The sequence below is a fragment of the Lissotriton helveticus genome, chromosome 5_1 (genome assembly GCF_964261635.1).
Source record: "Lissotriton helveticus chromosome 5_1, aLisHel1.1, whole genome shotgun sequence".
Classification (NCBI taxonomy): domain Eukaryota; kingdom Metazoa; phylum Chordata; class Amphibia; order Caudata; family Salamandridae; genus Lissotriton; species Lissotriton helveticus.
Genome location: NC_136065.1, coordinates 2,049,185,472 through 2,049,204,073, shown reverse-complemented (window position 1 = coordinate 2,049,204,073; position 18,602 = coordinate 2,049,185,472). Strand labels below are relative to the sequence as shown.

The window sequence follows — 18,602 nt, the reverse complement described above, 5'->3', positions numbered from 1 at the left end:
TAAGGTTTAAAGAAGACAGAAGCCTGAATGAAGCGACTATACAGACAAAAGATGAGTAAGGCTAGAGCATCTTTAAAGTTTGTTATTTTTGGTGTGCAGTTTTTTTTTGTTTTGGTGTAGTAGCACCGTAGCCACACTTTACTGAGATTGAAGGGTGGGGATTCACATTTGGTGCAAAAAAGTGCTTCAATTTTTTTTACAGCACATACAGTGCACATTGGTGTAAATATGGCACACGGATCCTACTGTTAGCAAATCAGCTTCATCCACGTACCACTGTAGAGCGGACCTGCAGGAGTTGGGCTGCATGCAGCAGCAGCTGATAGCACTTCTGCTGTTTTCAACAGCCACATCTATTAACTTCACCAGTGCTTCTCTCTTCTTCTATCGACAGGGACAGGCACTCGAAAAATTAATATAGAGAAAGATGGGAGCATGAACATTTACTTCATCCTGGATGCGTCTGGAAGTGTTGGAAAAGAAGACTTCGATAAAGCTAAGGACTGTGTTGTCAGCCTGATAAAAAAGGTAAGAGAAGGCTGGAAAGAAGGAGTTCACAAACCAGGAATCCTGGTACAACGATTAGCCCAACACCGGTGCTAGCTAACAACCTAATACTGAAAATCTGCATTTAAGAACTTTAAAAATGGGGTCATTGTAGCAAAGATTATCTTGTATTCAGAATGTCCTGTTGGTACTGACTGGTAAACATTTACGGTGCAGAGGTCTTTATGCCCAGGGCTTACAACAAATGTAAGCCATTATACAAAGGTGTGATGTGCACACAGCTCCTACCTCATTGCACCACCCTCATTTCTAATTCTGTGTTAAACAATTAAGATGGCTTTTTCTACTGCCTCCATCCTTAAAAAATACTCTTGTTTTCTCATTGGTGCAAGGAGCCTGGGTGTGAACATGTACAACAGAGAAAAGGAGAAAATTCCTGGTCAGTATCTTGTTAAAGTGACAGGGTAAAGATGTATTCCCTCCTCTTTACACAATATGCATTAAGTAGAAAGTCAACAGTGGATTATATCTAATAATTATACAAGGCATACTTCTATGTCTCAACACAAATTGGAATTTATTACTCACAGGAGGCATATAAAAGAAGAAACAAATCACACTTTCCTGCTTTAAGGAGACCCTTAAACAAGATACTGAATGGGAATGTTTCTTCTTCAGGAGATTCTTTTTTGTATTTGTTCGTACCCAGTCTCCTGGGGCTTTACTGGGTTGCCCCTATTGTGTTGTGCTTAGTTCTAGTGCCAACACTTGTCTGCGAGGGTCTTTGTTTCTATACAGGTGTATCCAGCACTGTTGGCGCTAAAGTGTGCACCTGTGCAGCCGTGCACATTCTCGTTTATTTCCATACAGGAGGCCACACAGGAGTTCACAATAAACATATTCTTCTGCTGATCAGCAGAAGAGCTCTTTCTTCAGTATTGGATCTTTCATAGATTCACATACTTGAATCATTCCCCATCGTCGAAGGGGGAGTCCCACTTTACTAAAATAAAGCAGTATGTATTATTATAATAGGCAATGAACAATTACTTTAAAACTTTAAATTGCTATCTAAGTCTGTCTAAATAAGAACCAAACTTCAGCCAATCAGGCGATAGCACCTTCTGGAATACTCACAAAAGAGGTTGAGTCTATCAGATTTCCTACCGCACGTTGTGTGAAGGGAATCTTCCTGAGCTCTGTCTCAGTTTTCTTCAAAGCAGTTTCTGGAGGCTACTACTAAGACTTCTACCATGTCTAAGCCATCCAAGAAAGGACTCTTCAGGCCCTGCAAGACAAGTGGAAAGAAAAGGGTTCATGTGGATGGTCTCCACAAGGAATGTCTGTACTGCCTCTAAGCCTCTGCACAAGGTAAAAGACTGTAAAGTCAGTCCTACTTTTTCCACCAAGACCTTTTAGGGCAGGGAGGGGCGGCTTCCTTTGTGGCTTCAAAAAGCCATAACAAGGAGGAGGATAGTGACACCTTTTCCACATCTCAGAAGAGATCCCTCAAAAGGGAAAGATAAGAAATCCCTCCATTGATCTGCCAAAGACAGCCCAAAAAATCTCCTCAGAGACTGCCAGATCTGAGTCCAGTATTCCATCTGCAAAAACTGGAGCTCATCCTCCTAAGCCCTCTTCAGAACCGCTGACGACAAAGCATAAAACTGCTTTAAAACTCCAGTCAACGGTAGCCTCACCGTCAAGAGCAACATTGTCAATGATGACGGTTACCACTGTCCCGTCGACTACGACATCAGCGACATCCACAACAACTCCTTTCATTTCTGCATCAGATCCTGTCGATGAAGATTTCATCGTCGACGAAGGTTCCATTGATGTCTACACCAAAGCTTCCATAACGACTTCGGAGACAAAAATAACACTGACTACGCTTAAAGTCACTCGACCTACTTCCATCTGCTCAATCACGTCTTCGTCGATGGCAATGTCGACGACACTAAAAATTAAAAAGACTTTTCTCTTACCTGAGCATACCTCACCCAGCAAGGTATCTCATCTTCCTCCGAGCTATCTTCTGGATGTGAAGGAATCAGAGGGTGATGGCCCTTTTGGGAGAGCCCATAGCCCATCCGAATTTCATGTGAAATACCAAGACGAAGAGGTTGAGGAAGAGGAACAGTATTACGGGCAGTATTACAACCCAGAGTCAAGATATCCGGACAGGCCTAGACATTATGGTGAACACTACCAGCATTAAGCAGAAGTCCCTCCTCGTGAGGGTGCGGTTCAAGTGCCTATGTCTCTGTTTAAAAACCTCCAGGCATTGCTGAAGGACTTCCATTGGAGGTTTCCTGACCCTCCACAAGAACAGCCCAATGCTCTGCCTCCTCCTCCATTTCCCAGAACACCAAGGCCTCTTCCTCCACTGACAAAACCCAGGACGACACATGCATCAAACATAGCAGCACCTCATAGGGACAATCCATCATCATCATATGACAGGGAGGAGGGAGAACTTCCAGAAAACCAGCCCGCCCATGACGAATGGGACGATTACCTAGTTCCCACTCCATCACCTCCTGTACTGCAGCCAGTATACTCACCCCTGGAGGACATAGGAAGATTTTACAATTTGATGGAGAGGGCTACGACAAGATTCCAACTACCTATATCAGTCAAGCCGTCTGCTTTCACTACGATTTTAAAGAGCAAATAAGAAAATCGGTACAAGCCATCCCCATTCTAGACTACATATGGGAGGAAGTCCTAAAGATTATGAGGAATTAGGCAACTGTAGCTGTAGTCTTGCCGCGTATAGATAAAAAGTACAAGGCTGCTGAAAAATCTTCTGCTTGCCTCATAAGGCATCCCAAGCCAAACTCCATAATCTCTCAGTTGGCTCAACGCCATTCTAAAAACCCCTCCACTCTTCTCTCTGCCCCACCAGACAAGGAGAACAGACATTTGGATGGAATCGGCAAGAGATTCTCCATCATGTCTGCCATCACTGTTCATGCGGCCAACTCTGGGGCCATCATAGGTCACTATGCCAGACATCGGTGTCCTCATCGATCTAATGGCAGAAGACAGAAAATCAGAGGCAAGAAAGATCTTGCAAGAAGGTGCCGTGTTGAAATAACAAGGTTGAATCAAAGCAACAACTTTCCAGCCAGAGGTGCAATCCAAAGTTTTAGATATGTCCTACAATGGAGACAGCCTTTTTGGCAAACACGTAGATTACGCTCTATTAGCCATCAAGACATACACAGACACTGCCAAATCTCTAAGTTCCTTGCAGTTTCTAAAGCTGCCCTTCTGAGTAGCATGTGGATAAGGATTCTCAACGTACCGAGGTGGATACTAGCACTTCCAACAGTACCAGCCCTTCCAGTCACAATACAGGTCCTCTTATCAACAGCAGCCCAGTCGCCATCACCCAGCGGCAGCATACAACAAAGGGCTTGGAAGGAAACTAAGCCCGAGGGTCGAGACAACAGCCGCAAACAGTGACCTCAACTAGGTGTCAGCTATCCCCAACTCTTCAAATGCTCTGTGTGCGAAGTTTACCAAATACTTCCGCTAATGGCAGCGAATAACATCAGACAGATGTGCATTATATCTTGTCACCTAGGGTCATACCCAAAGTTACTTGCGGGGCAGCCAATCACCCAACCAAAGGGAGTGCAACCACCTCATCTTCACTTACTCAAGAAAGAAACCCTCACCATGCTAGACAAGTGATCAATAGAAAAAGTTCCCAAATCCCCTTCAGGACATGTGTTTCTACTCCCATTTTCCGTAATCAAAAAGAAATCAGGGTAATGGCGACCCATCCTAGACCTCTGAAAATTAAACAAGTATTTACGCAAGCAATCCTTTTGCATGGTCACCCTCTCTGACATCCTGCATCTCATAAACAATGGAGACCACATGATAACTCTGAATTTAGAGAATGCATACTTCCATATCCTAGTATATCCCAAACATTGCTCCTACACTTCGCTGTATCCGGCACCCATTACCTATTCAGAGTCCTCATATTTGGCCTCAAATCAGCTCCCAACTACCAAATGCCTAGCCCCTGTGGTAGTCTCTCTCTGAAAGGACGGTCATTAGGTATTTCCCTACATCGATGACTGGTTGATAAAAGCACCAACAGCATCCCAAGCATCCAAGGCCACAGAGGCTTGCCTAAAGTTGTTTCACAAACTAGGTCTCACTGTAAGTTATCACAAATCATCAGCTACTCCATCCAAGAGGATAATATTGCTAGGCACAGCCTTAGATACTGTCCAGGACAAAGCGTATTATCCCAGGACAGGCAACGAAGGCGCAAAGAACTGGCGCTGAAACAATCCAGAAAAAAGTCCCTTTTCAGTACGTCTGTTCAAATCGCTTCTGGGGATGATGTCCTTAGCAATTAATCTGGTCCCTCTCACACATCTGAAAATGAGACCATTACAGGAAGAGCTAAAAGAACAATGGATTCAAACAGAAGGATCATTTGATGATCTTGTAAAGATCACACCAGGTATGAAGGAAGCACTAACTTGGTGGTCCCAGGCCTCCCATCTGTCAAAGGGCTTCACTTTCTTGCCTCAAATACCCAACTTCATAATAACTATGGACGTCTCCCTAGAGGGCTGGGGTGGTCATCTGCAAGACCGGTGAGCTCAAGGAAAGTGGTCTGCACTCCAGTAGAGCATGTATATCCAACGCCTAGAACTCAAAGCCATCTATATCAGTCCCCAACCATTCCTACCAAGGATAGAGGGGTTTTAAGTGCTAGTGCGCACAGAAAATGCCACCAGCATGCACTACCTGAACAAGCATGGGGGCACGAGGTATCTTTCCAAGGAAATCTGGCGCTGACTTTCAGCTCACAGGATAACTCGTTGGGCTGAAAACGTGCCTGGAACAAGCAATCGTCTAGCAGATATGCTCATCAGTACCAAGGACAGCTGCCACCAGTGGGAGCTGGGTCAGTTCAGTTGGACAGGATCTTCTTTCTCTGGGGCAAACCAGTGTTGGAGTTCTTCGCAACTTGCCTTTTCGATAAGTTGGTTCGGGATTTATGCATGCACTTTCCCCCCTTCCCTCTCATAACAAAGGTTCTCAGTCAAGTAAAAGCGGAGCGCTGTCTCCTCCTCCCAATAGCCCCCAAGTGGCCCAGAGAGCATTGATACACAGAACCTCTCCCACTATTGTAATCCAACCACATTCATCTGTAACCATGCTCAACACTGTTGATGATGAGCCAAGTAATTAAATAAAGGGGACCCCTGCTATGGATAGAGGTTCCTTGGGCAGGGAAAATAACTCCATTGTACAAAGAACCCAGGGAAACTCACACATTCATTAATAATTAGATACACAATTTCATGGCTCAGAGAATGTGAATCTACGTTTTATCAAAACATTTATTATCAATCAACATTGAAATAATTCATAAAACATTCTCATATAAGATAACAATGTCTCACAAACAATACTATAAAATTTAGAATGAATGTACAACATACAGCATCCATACATCATTCATATCGTTACATACATTCTCATTCTCCACAATAAAGTCTTTTGATACCTAACAGTGTTGATAAAGTTGAGTCTTTTCAATACCAACAATATTGATTATACATTCTCATCCAGTATTTAGTCATGCAAGTTTCAGTAGCACAATGTATCTTGTCTGTGTCAATACAATAGATCGAGTTTCAATAGTAACTCATGGACGCTCTGTACCAGTGGCTTATTTTCTAAATCTTTCTGTTTCAACTGTCAAATGAAACACTCTGTTAGGTATCACAAGATTTTATGCTGATTGTTAATAAAGATGTTGATAAAACTTAGATTCCCATTCTCTGAGCCATGAAATTATGTATGTAATTATTAATGATTGTGTGAGGTTGCCGGGGTTCTTTGTACAATGACGATGAGTCAAGGCCAGGTTCTTGATCCAGACCCGACTTCATTCCACTTATGCACATGGCTCTTGAATACCATGCATTCCGAAAGCTGAATATTCCTGTGTCCTGCAGGGCCATTCTTTTGAAAGCAAGGACAGAAGCCACCAATAAAATTATACATTGGCATGAAAGTGTTTCTGCTTATGGTGCCAGAAATCAAATCTGCATCCTCTACAGGCAACATCTGAGCAGATACTACCCTATCTCCTCTTGCTAGCTCATCTGGGCTGGTACATGCCTCCATCAAGGTACATCTCTCTTTAATATCTAGATATAGGTGTTACTCCCATTCATTCTCTTTGTGTTTATGTGGAATCATCAAACAGTTCATGAAACAATTATTCAGAGTTTTTCCTCCAGTAGGGGCTCCTCCCCCAGACTGGCACCTGAATATAGTTCTATCTCAACTCAGTTCATTTGAACCCATACAAGGAGTAGACCTTAAATTCCAAACATGGAAGATCGCATTGTTGCTAGCACTCACTTTGGGCAGAAGGATGAGTGAGGTACAGACTTTCACAACTCAAGAACCCATCTTGCACTTCACAGACGATTCTGTTATTCTCAGAACCAATCTGAAATTCATTCCTAAGGTCTATTCTGACGTTCACCTCAATGAACCTATAATATTGCGTACTTTCTTCCTGAATCTGACCTCACCAACGGAAAGGTCTCTCCATATGCTAGATATCAAAAGATGTCTAAAGTTCCACTTACATAGCACTAAATTGCTGAGAAAAACTGACCAGCTGTCACACTCGGAAGGGTGTTACAGTCACAAAAGCAACCATTGCTCAATGGACTCAGCCGGGATCCAGTTTTGCCACACAAAGGCGGTCAAACTACTCACAACAATAACCAGAAGCACAAAACAATGTTCACAAGGAACTCATTTATCTTGATCAGTACACAATCTGCAACTACAGTAGTTGCTCTGATTAAATCACAGTCAGAATTAATCGTATTCATTCATGACCCTCCATTGAGTCACCGTATTAATTTCTCTATACACACATATGCATTTAACAAAGCCCACAAACCTTTAATTCAAGGTGTACCTAACTTCAGCCGAAGTTGGTAAATTTATTTTGCAGTTATAGTCTGTACCACAGACGTATTTCCTTAAACAGTGAAGTGACCATAACCTATTTTAGTGAGGACTGTGTGATATAGTGAAGAAAAACTGGAAACAGGTTATTGATACTGTTAAAAAAGACGAGCTTAATACAATATAAAGTATAATTCAATTCAGGCTCTCTTTTGTATGGTGTCAATGGTGTTTCAACCCTCTCTAGATATGGGGTCTCATCAGGACTGTGTTTCTGGGGACAACAATAACCAGGGCACGTTCAACCAGGGAAGTATTCTCTTCAGCTGCTTTGCTTGCGGGAGTGACTCTGGAGAAACTATGTCGTGCTGCGACCTAGAAGAGTGTGCATACATTCACGCAGCATTATTGCCTTAAACTGGCACAGAGCAGTGATGCATCGGTTGGACAGGCTGTATTACACCACTTACTACTATAAGGTGAGCATGTGTTTCATTCTGTATTTATGCAAAGTTTAATCGGTTACATAGAAATATATATATATACATATATATATATATATATATACACACACACACACACACACACACAGACGTACATATTACATACTGGCGGTCGCTACATCGGCAGTACAATCAAAGAGCTAAAATTAAGGGTATTGGAACACCTCAGGGCTATAGACAAAGCAGACCCTAGCTATCCTGTGGCCCGCCACTTCGCTGAAGTGCATGGCCGGGACCGTAACCATCTACAATACTTTAGCCTAGACACAGTACCTCCAAATGTAAGAGGTGGAGACCGTTTGAGACGACTACGTAGATTAGAGTCAAGATATATTATAGATCTTTCTACAAAGTATCCGAAGGGTCTCAATAGTGGGGAGGAGATGGCTTTCCATCTTGGAAAATGAAATCTGTAAATATTAGAATCTTAGAATCAGTATAACATCGAATTTGGCCCTGAAATCTGCAAATGGAAGTATATGTTATTTAAGTGAGGTCCTTTGGATACTTATTGTGTTAATTGTGGATGAAATCTGATCCTTCTATATATTGTATATAATTGAATCTAGAGCTATGATTGTAGACAGATGGTGCTTTGGGACCAGGGCACGTACTTGTACAGCACAGTATGCGAAAGTTTTTTTCCGTTACACCTTGTTTGCTTATTTCTATATCTTGTATATACAATCAAGTATATTTTTTCATATTATGTGAGTATTAGAGTAAAAAATACTAAGTTTAATTATGAATGTGATTTAAATGATCAGAAGAATATGAAATTTGATGAATTGCTTCTTGATATAAATTTTGTCTCGGTAATTATTAGGAAATGTATTTGGACATTGGCATATAAATAAGCACTGTTATGTTGATAACAAATGGTAGAGGACATTAGCCGATCCACGGCTTTATGCTTTGTTGATGTTTCAAACAACGTTTAAACATAATATATCCCCTGTCTTCGTGTATTAGCCCATCGGTGGGCTTTATCTGCACCTTGTATATACATTGGTTAAGTGCATACAAACCATTCTAAGATGGCGCCTTCAGTGATCACAGTGGGGTTAGTCCTCTATCACTTTCTGTGCTTAAAGTAATGCTTTATTAACACACTGGTTGTTGTACATATGTAACTCACACTGACGAAGGTAGAAGACCGAAACGCGTCTGTGTAACCCCCCGCTTAATAAAAATTTGCGTGGGTGAGAAGAACTCCTCGAGTGCTGTTTTATTTTCTTCATGATGGAAGGAAACTGGAGCGTGACATATATATATATATATATATATACACACACACACACACACACACAGACGTACATATTACATACTGGCGGTCGCCCGTAGGTGGTTATAGTTAGGACCTAGTTGCCATAGGAAAATCGCAACATTCTATTCCCAAAAACTTTGGCGTTGTTTGATGAATCGTCATGACAATTTCAAAACTAATCCTTTGTTGATATCAGCTCCTATGTTGAAAGTTTGGGGGTGATTCGTCGAGGGGGGGCCGAGAAAAAAAGGGGGTCCCAAAACGTGTTTTTTCCTTGTTAATTTCCATAGGAAACTTTAGACAAAGCTACAGGTCGAACGGGTGAACAGAATGACTCCACATTTGGCAGGGAGAAGGGTCTTGGTCTAGAAAGCACGCTTTTGTTTATTTAGTGTAAATGCGTTCAGTAGTTTTTGAGAAATATCAAAATTTACAGATATCGATATTTGGAAATTCTGCCATCTGATTAGCTGAGGCGTTACGATCACAAGCTGCTGATTGGGTGCGAGCGGTTGCAACTAGGAAGTGTTGGCCACCCTTTTGTGATTCCGTTGAAGCGAGTAAGGGGAAAAAAGGGAGAAAAAAGTGGGAAAGAGGAGGGTAGGAGCGCTGTGATGTTTGTATAATGGCTAGGGTGTGCTATAGAGGGCGTGTAAAGCGACATATTTACCCCTACTGGTGTGAAAGTGCTGTTTTGCCCACTGTGAGATGGTGCTGAGGTGAGGTGCTGGTACACTCGGGGAGGAAACCGTGTGTCTAAACTGTGAGCTGAGTGGTCTGTAGCATTATTTACCCTTACCGGTGTGAAAGTGCTGTTTTGTCTAGAGTGAGATGGTGCAGAGGTGAGGTACCGCTAAACTCGGGGATGAAACTGTGCGCCTCAACTGTGAGCTGAGTGTTGTAAACTGATGTGCTGTGGGCGGTGTAGCATAGTGGGTGTTGTAGCAGAAGTGTGCAGGTGGTGTTAGTATGTGTTTAGAGTATAGCGGGAGTGGGAAGCAAACTACTCAGTGGTACCGGTCTGAAGACTCGGGGATGAAACTGTGAGTGTAAGTCGTGAGTTTATTGCTATGAAGTGATGTGCTGTGGGCGCTGTAGGATACTGGCCGCTATAGTATACCTGTGTAAGTAGTGTTAGTGTGCATTTATTCTATACAGGGAGTGGGAAACAAACTACTCACCCCTACTGGTCTGAAGACTCGAATGAAGTGTTTTAGGAAGCAGGAATAAAGAAATTAGCGTGAATAATATAATGCAGAATGTTGCAATGCCAGAGAAGGAATATGGTAAAATGAGTTGTGTCTAAGAAAGTCGTTGTGTGTAATGAAGGGATGGAGTTTGAAAATTATATAGAAAGTGTTTTTATTTAAGTGCCATAATTGGACCCACTGGTGCAAGAGCTAGGGCATCCAGCTGATGCAAAGTTGAACCACTTTTGCTGTATTCAAACGTAAGCTCCTGCATCGGTGAATTGCATATTACATGTTACAGTTGCATGTGAAATAAACAATAGCTATTACATTTGAATGACTCTACATTCTATAAGGAAAATAAAGGTAGGATATGATTACCACATGTATCCTTTAAGAAAAGAAAGAAATAAAAAAGAAATTGCAAAATGTAATCACCAAACTTTTTAGGTACCTTGGCAGTGCTTTTTTGTAGCAGAAATTTATCAACAGTAAAATAGTTAGCAATCTGTTGTACAGTAGATTCAATGTGGTGCGTGTCAGAATTGGTACTAGTTCTACCCACATTGGAATTTTGAGAATGAATACAAACATTGCGCTTCTTAGAAGCACATTCGGTACCTTTGTAGTCAAACCGTATATTATTGTCTTCAGCAGTTTAAAAAAAACATTCTTGTGTATAGAGCTAAGGCATCGAGCTGAGACAACCTCCAACCGCTTCTGATGTAGTCAAATCAAAGCTCCTGCATCAGTGAATTGCACGTTATATGTTACAGTTCTATGTGACTTACAGTACACATTAGCTATTAGACATGAATGAATAAATTGTATAATGAAAGCAAAGGTAGTTTACGATTACCACACTGTGCCAACCAATTCCTAAACAGTCGTCATTTTACATTTTTATCGTGAGGTTCTGAGCAGAGGCTGACTTTGAGGAAAATTGTGTGAAAAGGCTGTGTGAATAACAGGTAGGCAGAGAGGCGTGTGCACAAAGAATAGACATGGTTTCTAAATGGGTGTCAGGTTTAGGCTAATTTAGGAAGTAAATAGCATATTTGCATAGGCTATACATCACCGATCCCTGGTTAGAGTGGAGACTTAAGGGGCAATAATGAAGATAGAGTTCAAATGTCTGAGTATACTTAGAAAGTTATTATATCAAAGTAGTAGGATTGAAGTGTATTATAAAAAATGTAAAGGAAAAAGTAAAAAAAGATGGAAAAAAATTCATTCAAGAATAACGTGAGTTTCTTACACGTCTTGGAGATTCCAGTCCAGAAGTTCTTCAGCGGCTTGAGAAGCGCAATGTCCCAAGAGGCTATTGTTGCCATCGTCTGAGAAAAGCGAAGCGATCCAATTCATATCCTCGAAGGGGCAGTAATGTTCCTTGAATGTTGGAGCGGCAATTTGAATGGGCAGGCAATCTGCAATGTTGTGAAAGGTCGCACTTTGCAGGAGATCTTTTGCGGCTGCGCAGAAATCCCATTCCGCTGCGATTCCTTTTTGCATTGCATTCGCCATTTCATCACTGCCAGAACTATCACGTTCATGGTTTTCAAGATACTGGATTACCTGCTGGATATCGGGAGCGATTGTTGGGATGTTGGGAAGGCATACATCCATTCGCCAGTCAAGTGGGCAAGTTTTGCAATTAAACAATGGTTGTACGCATATTGCATAAGTGTAGATAAATGTTATGTTGTAGCTAGCTCCGATAATAGATAGAGGCAGGTAGTCGAGAAGATTTTCAGATTTTTAAAGATGATGTAGCTTGGCGTAGAGGTGTATTCTGTCAGACATAGTTGTTACCACAGAGAGTGTAGCCATTTCTAGGAGTAGAATTAGTAGTAGGATGGACGCAAAGAGGGCGAGATTTATGGGCACTGTTCCTGTTATTCCAGAGATGATCGAATGAATGTCCGAATGTAGTCTGGTATTAAAAGAAGAACAGTTTGAAAGCGTGTTAAAAGTCTGTAGGAGACCGTGTTAAAAAAGTATGCCAGACCTTGAGTGTGACATGTGTTGAAAATTGTGTAACAATTCACAAAGTGTAATTGGCGGTTCATATTTAAAAGGGAGTGTATTTTATTTGAAGTTCGTGGTATCTGCAGTTGATACATTTCTTTTGCAGAAGTGAGGGAGACTTCTGTTCTGAACAAAGGTGCTTTTAGTTTAGTTTGTTTCTTGAAATGTGTTTTCAAACTAGGAATTGAAGGCCAAGTTGAAGTTTGGGAGTTAATTTGTGTGGGTGGGAATAGATATAGCCACATGAAGTTACTTTGTTTGAAACAGTAAGGACATGCGGTATGCCAGCTCACATTCCGTAGGAGTGCATGTTATTGAGAAGCAGATAACTGTCGTTAGAAAGCTGTGTGATTGTTGGTGTGATTGTTGGAGTTCGCGTCCTTTTAAGAAAGGAAGCAAGATTGGGGGCTGTAAGATTAGAAGCGCTGTGTAGTTGGACATTCTTGGGTAGTAATGAATGACTGCCATTGTGGTCGCACTATTCACATGTGAGAAAAACTTCTGTATGCTCTTTAAGATAGCGATATGTAAATGGGATAAACCACTGCTCGTGAATAAACGCGCTACCTTATATAATCACATAAAACATGACAAACAACATGTGCACGTAGCAGACACAACAACACAACATACAGTGGGAACCGTGGCTAGCCATGTACTCAAACTAAATATGGCATGGCACCTCTACCTCACAATGCAGAATGCGGGGAGGGATGGGAGGTTGGAGCAAAGTATGTGCAAAGGTGGTAAGTAATTATCGATTATAAAAATATACAATGCAAAGTGTATAGGGGATGTGCCGGACAGACTTGAGTATGCAGAGCACAGACATGTACATGTCAACATACACTGATGGCCTATTGAGTGAAGTGGACAGTGGACGCAACCATGATAGTACAGTCAGTAGGGAAGATTATGGAAAGGTAGCGCATACGTGCCTCCCCCGCCCCAGAAAATGTTTAGGGAAGTGGGCTGGCTCAGGTTACGCAAGGATAGCGTAGGGGTATGAAGAAGAGGCACGTTTCTCTGGGTGTGGTTCTCTTCCTGATTGGCGAACGTGTCTGCCAGGTCTGCGCAGATAACACCGCCACGAGGCTGACGCTGTGAGCGAAGGTGGCTGCATGAATGATGCTCTCAGCCTGCTGGTACTCAGAAACCGTCATGACTGCTGCGGCGCATTTCGACATCGCCGTATGTGAGAGAGGGCCCACCACGTGCCGGCGGAAGCTCCTGGGACGAGGTCTGCAGACTTGGAAAGGCTCCTGAGATTAACGCTGGCTACCGCGACACAGGCCCACAGCGCCCAGCCTGAGGCCCAGGAGCGAGGAGTGCTCTGTATACTACTAACACAGTAATATGACAGGTACCAACAGTGGAACGGTGTTTTTGATACCATATTTGGCGATGCTAGAACTGTATCTGAGAGTGGAGATGAAGGCACTCCTTTCGACCAGGTGCAAACAGCTCTAGGTCCCAACAGTGGAACGGTGTCTTGATCCCACAATGGACGATGTTAGAACTGCATCTGAGAGTGGAGATGAAGGTACTCCTTTCGACCAGGTGCAACCAACTCTAGGTCCCAACAGTGGAACGGTGTATTGATCCCATAGTGGACTACGTTAGAACTGCATCTGAGAGTGGAAATGGAGGTACTCCCTTCTACCAGCTACAACCAACTTTGGGTCCCAACAGTGGAACGGTGTCTTGATCCCACAATGGATGATGTTAGAACTACAGTTGAGAGTGGAGATGAAGGTACTCCCTTTGACCAGGTGGAACCAACTCTACGTTCCAACAGTAGAACGTGTCTTGATTCCACAATGGAAGATGTCCGATATTACATTCTGCTTGATTTTTACAGAACTCCTTCCGTTGAGGTGGATTAGACTCTTTGCTTCTGTAGTTAACTGCTGCACATGCTTATAAGGCATGGTTTACTGCAGTGCTGGAGTACACAGTGGTACAGCAGGTCTGAACAGTGAAACAAGGTCTTAATTCTACGATTGAGGATGTCAGAAGTTAAAGTGTTTGATGATTTTTGTATATACCTTCTGATGAGGCGCAACCAACTCTAGATACCAACAGTGGAACGGTGTCTTGATCCCTCAATGGATGATGTTAGAACTGGATCTGAGAGTGGAGATGAAGGTACTCCCTTCGAGTAGGTGTAAGAAACTCTAGGTCCCAACAGTGGAACGGTGTCTTGATCACTCAATGGACGATGTCCGATATTAGCTGTTGCTGGTTTTTCACAGAACTCCCTCTGTTGAGGTGCATCAGACTCTGTGCTTCTGTAGTTAACTGCTGCACATGGTTATTGGGCTTAGTTGACTGCTATCGCTGGAATACACTGTGGTACAGCAGGTCCAAACAGTGAAACAAGGTCTTAATTCTATGATTGAGGATGTTAGAAGTTAAAGTTTGTGATGATTTCTGTGTACCCCCTCCGATGTGGTGCAAGCAACTCTAGGTCCCAACAGTGGAATGGTATCTTGATCGCACAATGGACGATGTTAGAACTGTATCTGAGAGTGGAGATCGAGGTATTCCCTTCGACCAGCTGCAACCAACTCTAGGTTCCAACACTGGAACGGTGTGTTGATTCCACAATGGATGATATTAGAACTGCATTTGAGAGTGGAGATGAAGGTACTCTCTTCGATCAGATGCAACCAACTCTAGGTCCCAACAGTGGAACGGTGTCTTGATCCCACAATGGATGATGTCCGCTATTACCTGCTGCCTGCTTTTCTCAGAAGTTTGTGTGTTGAGGTGCATCACGCTCTGTGCTTCCATAGCTAACTGCTGCACATGGTTATTGGGCTTAGTTGACTGCTATCGCTGGAATACACTGTGGTACAGCAGGTCCAAACAGTGAAACAAGGTCTTAATTCTATGATTGAGGATGTTAGAAGTTAAAGTTTGTGATGATTTCTGTGTACCCCATCCGATGTGGTGCAAGCAACTCTAGGTCCCAACAGTGGAATGGTATCTTGATCGCACAATGGACGATGTTAGAACTGTATCTGAGAGTGGAGATCGAGGTATTCCCTTCGACCAGCTGCAACCAACTCTAGGTTCCAACAGTGGAACGGTGTGTTGATTCCACAATGGATGATGTTAGAACTGCATTTGAGAGTGGAGATGAAGGTACTCTCTTCGATCAGGTGCAACCAACTCTAGGTCCCAACAGTGGAACGGTTTCTTGATCCCACAATGGATGATGTCCGCTATTACCTGCTGCCTGTTTTTCTCAGAAATTTGTGTGTTGAGGTGCATCACACTCTGTGCTTCCATAGCTAACTGCTGCACATGATTATTGGGCTTGGTTGACGCAAGTAGGTGGAGTATACTGTGGTACAGCAGGTGCGAAATGAGGTCTTGATTCTATGATTGAGGATGTCATAAGTTAAAGTCTGTGATGCTTTCTGTGTTCTTCCCTCTGATCAGGTACAACCAACTCTGTGCTTTCGAATCCAACGGTATGTGGCTGTGAGGTGTTAACGACCACTAGACTGCGGTTCAAAGGGTTCACAATTTAGACTGAGTGGTGATTGTTTCATTACAGAATCTAGTAGTTAAGAAATTAGAACATCTATTGAAACATACGCAATATTGTTTTAGTATACTTGCTTGATGAAGTTTTTTAGATGAATTATAGGTTTAGTAAAGTGACCAAATTCATCTTGCAAGTCCAAAGGAACAGTGAATAGTGTAGACTGTGGACAGATGACATCCCAATTCGAATTGTTTTGATGTATTCATTGTATAGTTCTCTGTAATTTATGTTGTTATATTTTGTAAAGAGGGAGTGAGAAAAGGTTTTGATGGTTGTGTGTGTGAGTACTGCCTACCATTAACAATGCAGACGGTAGTGTTCACAATTCAGATCAAGTTGCTATTGTAGATGATACAGTCCTGTAAGAGAAGAGATTGCTGTAGTGTGCTCTGTCTGCACCAGTCATACGCATCATTGCAGGCTTCACACACGTTTTCTTTGCTTCGCGTATTGCAAACTGTAGAGCTCAAGTTAATGCCACGTGACTGTGGGCCCTTGCTGAGCGCTATCTCTGGCCTATACTGCAGACTTCAGTGTTCACATTTGACATTGAGTCGGTATTGTAGATGATGCAGTCCTGTAGGAAGAGATTGCTCCAGTGTGCTCTGTCTACATCACTCATACACATCATTACAGGCTCTGCACACATTTTGTATGCTTTTTGCTTTGTGTATTGCAAACCGTAGAGCTCAAGTCATTGCCACGTGGCTGTGGGCCCTTGCTGAACGCTCTCTCTGGCCTATACTGCAGACTTCAGTGTCCACATTTGACATTGAGTTGGTACTGTAGGTGATGCAGTCCTGTAGGAAAAGAAATTGCTCCAATGCGCTCTGTCTGCACCACTCATATGCATCATTGCAGGCTCTGCACGCTTTGTTTTGCTTCATGTATTGCAAACTGTAGAGCTCAAGTGAATGCCACGTCGCTGTGGGCTCTTGCTGACTACTCTTTCTGGCCTACACTGCAGACAGCAGTGTTCACAAATGAGATCGAGTCGCTATTGTAGATGAGGTAGTCCTGTAGGAAAAGACATTGCTCCAGTGCGTACTGTCTGAACCACTCATATGCATCATTGCAGGCTCTGCGCACATTTTTTTATTTATTTGTGTATTGCAAACTGTAGAGCTCAAGTCAATGCCACGTGACTGTGGGCGCTTGCTGAATGCTCTCTCTGGCCTATACTGCAGACTTTAGTGTTCACATTTGACATTGATTCGGTATTGTAGATGATGCAGTCCTGTAGGAAAAGAGATTTCTCCAGTGTTCTCTGTCTGCACCACTCATATGCATCATTGGGGGCTATGTACACGTTTTCTTTGCTTCGTGTATTGCAAACCGTAGAGCTCAAGTCATTGCCACGTGGTTGTGGGCTCTTGCTGAACGCTCTCTCTGGCCTATACTGCAGACTTCAGTGTCCACATTTGCCATTGAGTCGGTACTGTAGATGATGCAGTCCTGTAGGAAAAGACATTGCTCCAGTGCGCTCTGTCTGCACCACTCATATGCATCATTGCAGGCTCTGTTTTTTTTTTTTTTGCTTCGTGTATTGCAAACTGTAGAGCTCAAGTGAATGCCACGTGGCTGTGGGCTCTTGCTGACTGCTCTCTCTGACCTACACTGCAGACAGCAGTGTTCACAATTGAGATCGAGTCGCTATTGTAGATGAGGTAGTCCTATAGGAAAAGACATTCCTCCAGTGCTTACTGTCTGCACCACTCATATGTATCATTGCAGGCTCTGCACACGTTTTTTTTTGCTTTGTGTATTGCAAACTGTAGAGCTCAAGTCAATGCCACGTTGCTATGGGCTCTTGCTGACTGCTTTCTCTGGCCTACACTGCAGACAGCAGTGTTCACAATTGTGATTGAGTTGCTATTATAGAAGAGATAGTCCTGTAGGAAAAGACATTGCTCCAGTGCGCACTCTCTGCACCATGCATATGTAGCATTGCAGGCTCCGCACACGCTTTTTCGTTGCTTCGCTGACAACAAACTGGGCAGGTGAAGTCACCTTACGTACATGTGGGTCTTTGCTGACCTCTCTCTGTGGCCTGCACTGCAGACAGCAGTGTTCATAATTCAGATTGAGTCGCTATTGCAGATGATGCAGTGTTGATAGCAACAGATATTGGTCCTAGTACGGCCTCTCTACAGCAGGCATTATTGGTGGGTGTGCACATGCTGAATGCTTTTGATGTGGCTATGTGAGTGCACTAGAACTGATGGAGCGTTTATGATAAAATCTTTTTGTGTATTATTTCAGATCTATTGATTGTGTGTCGGTATACCACAAGTTGTTGTTCTTTTACGATAGAATTATTTCTGTATTATTTCACATCTACTGTCCCTACCTTACTGCAGCATAAATTATTGATTCTTTTAATATTGAATCTCTGTGTGTGATCCAATGATTACTGTTGTAGTTGATGCTAGCAGCAACCATTCCCTGAAGGCTGGTTCACACTTACCCCACACACATCCAGCACAGACGTCACTGGATATGTCACCATGGTAATAAAAAGGAGTTGAGCGTACATGCCCGTATCCACTTCCACTATCTATCTGTGT

At 42.8% G+C, this 18,602-nt stretch overlaps 1 protein-coding gene across 1 annotated transcript in view; it reads left to right on the top strand.

The window, feature by feature from the left end:
* LOC144756263 (complement factor B-like) overlaps window positions 1–18,602 on the top strand; it is a 531,456-nt gene that overhangs the window by 48,282 nt on the left and 464,572 nt on the right. The window contains exon 6 of the mRNA XM_078645908.1: window positions 395–528. Coding sequence (XP_078502034.1) covers window positions 395–528 — 134 coding nt within the window. The remainder of the gene's footprint in view (window positions 1–394; window positions 529–18,602) is intronic.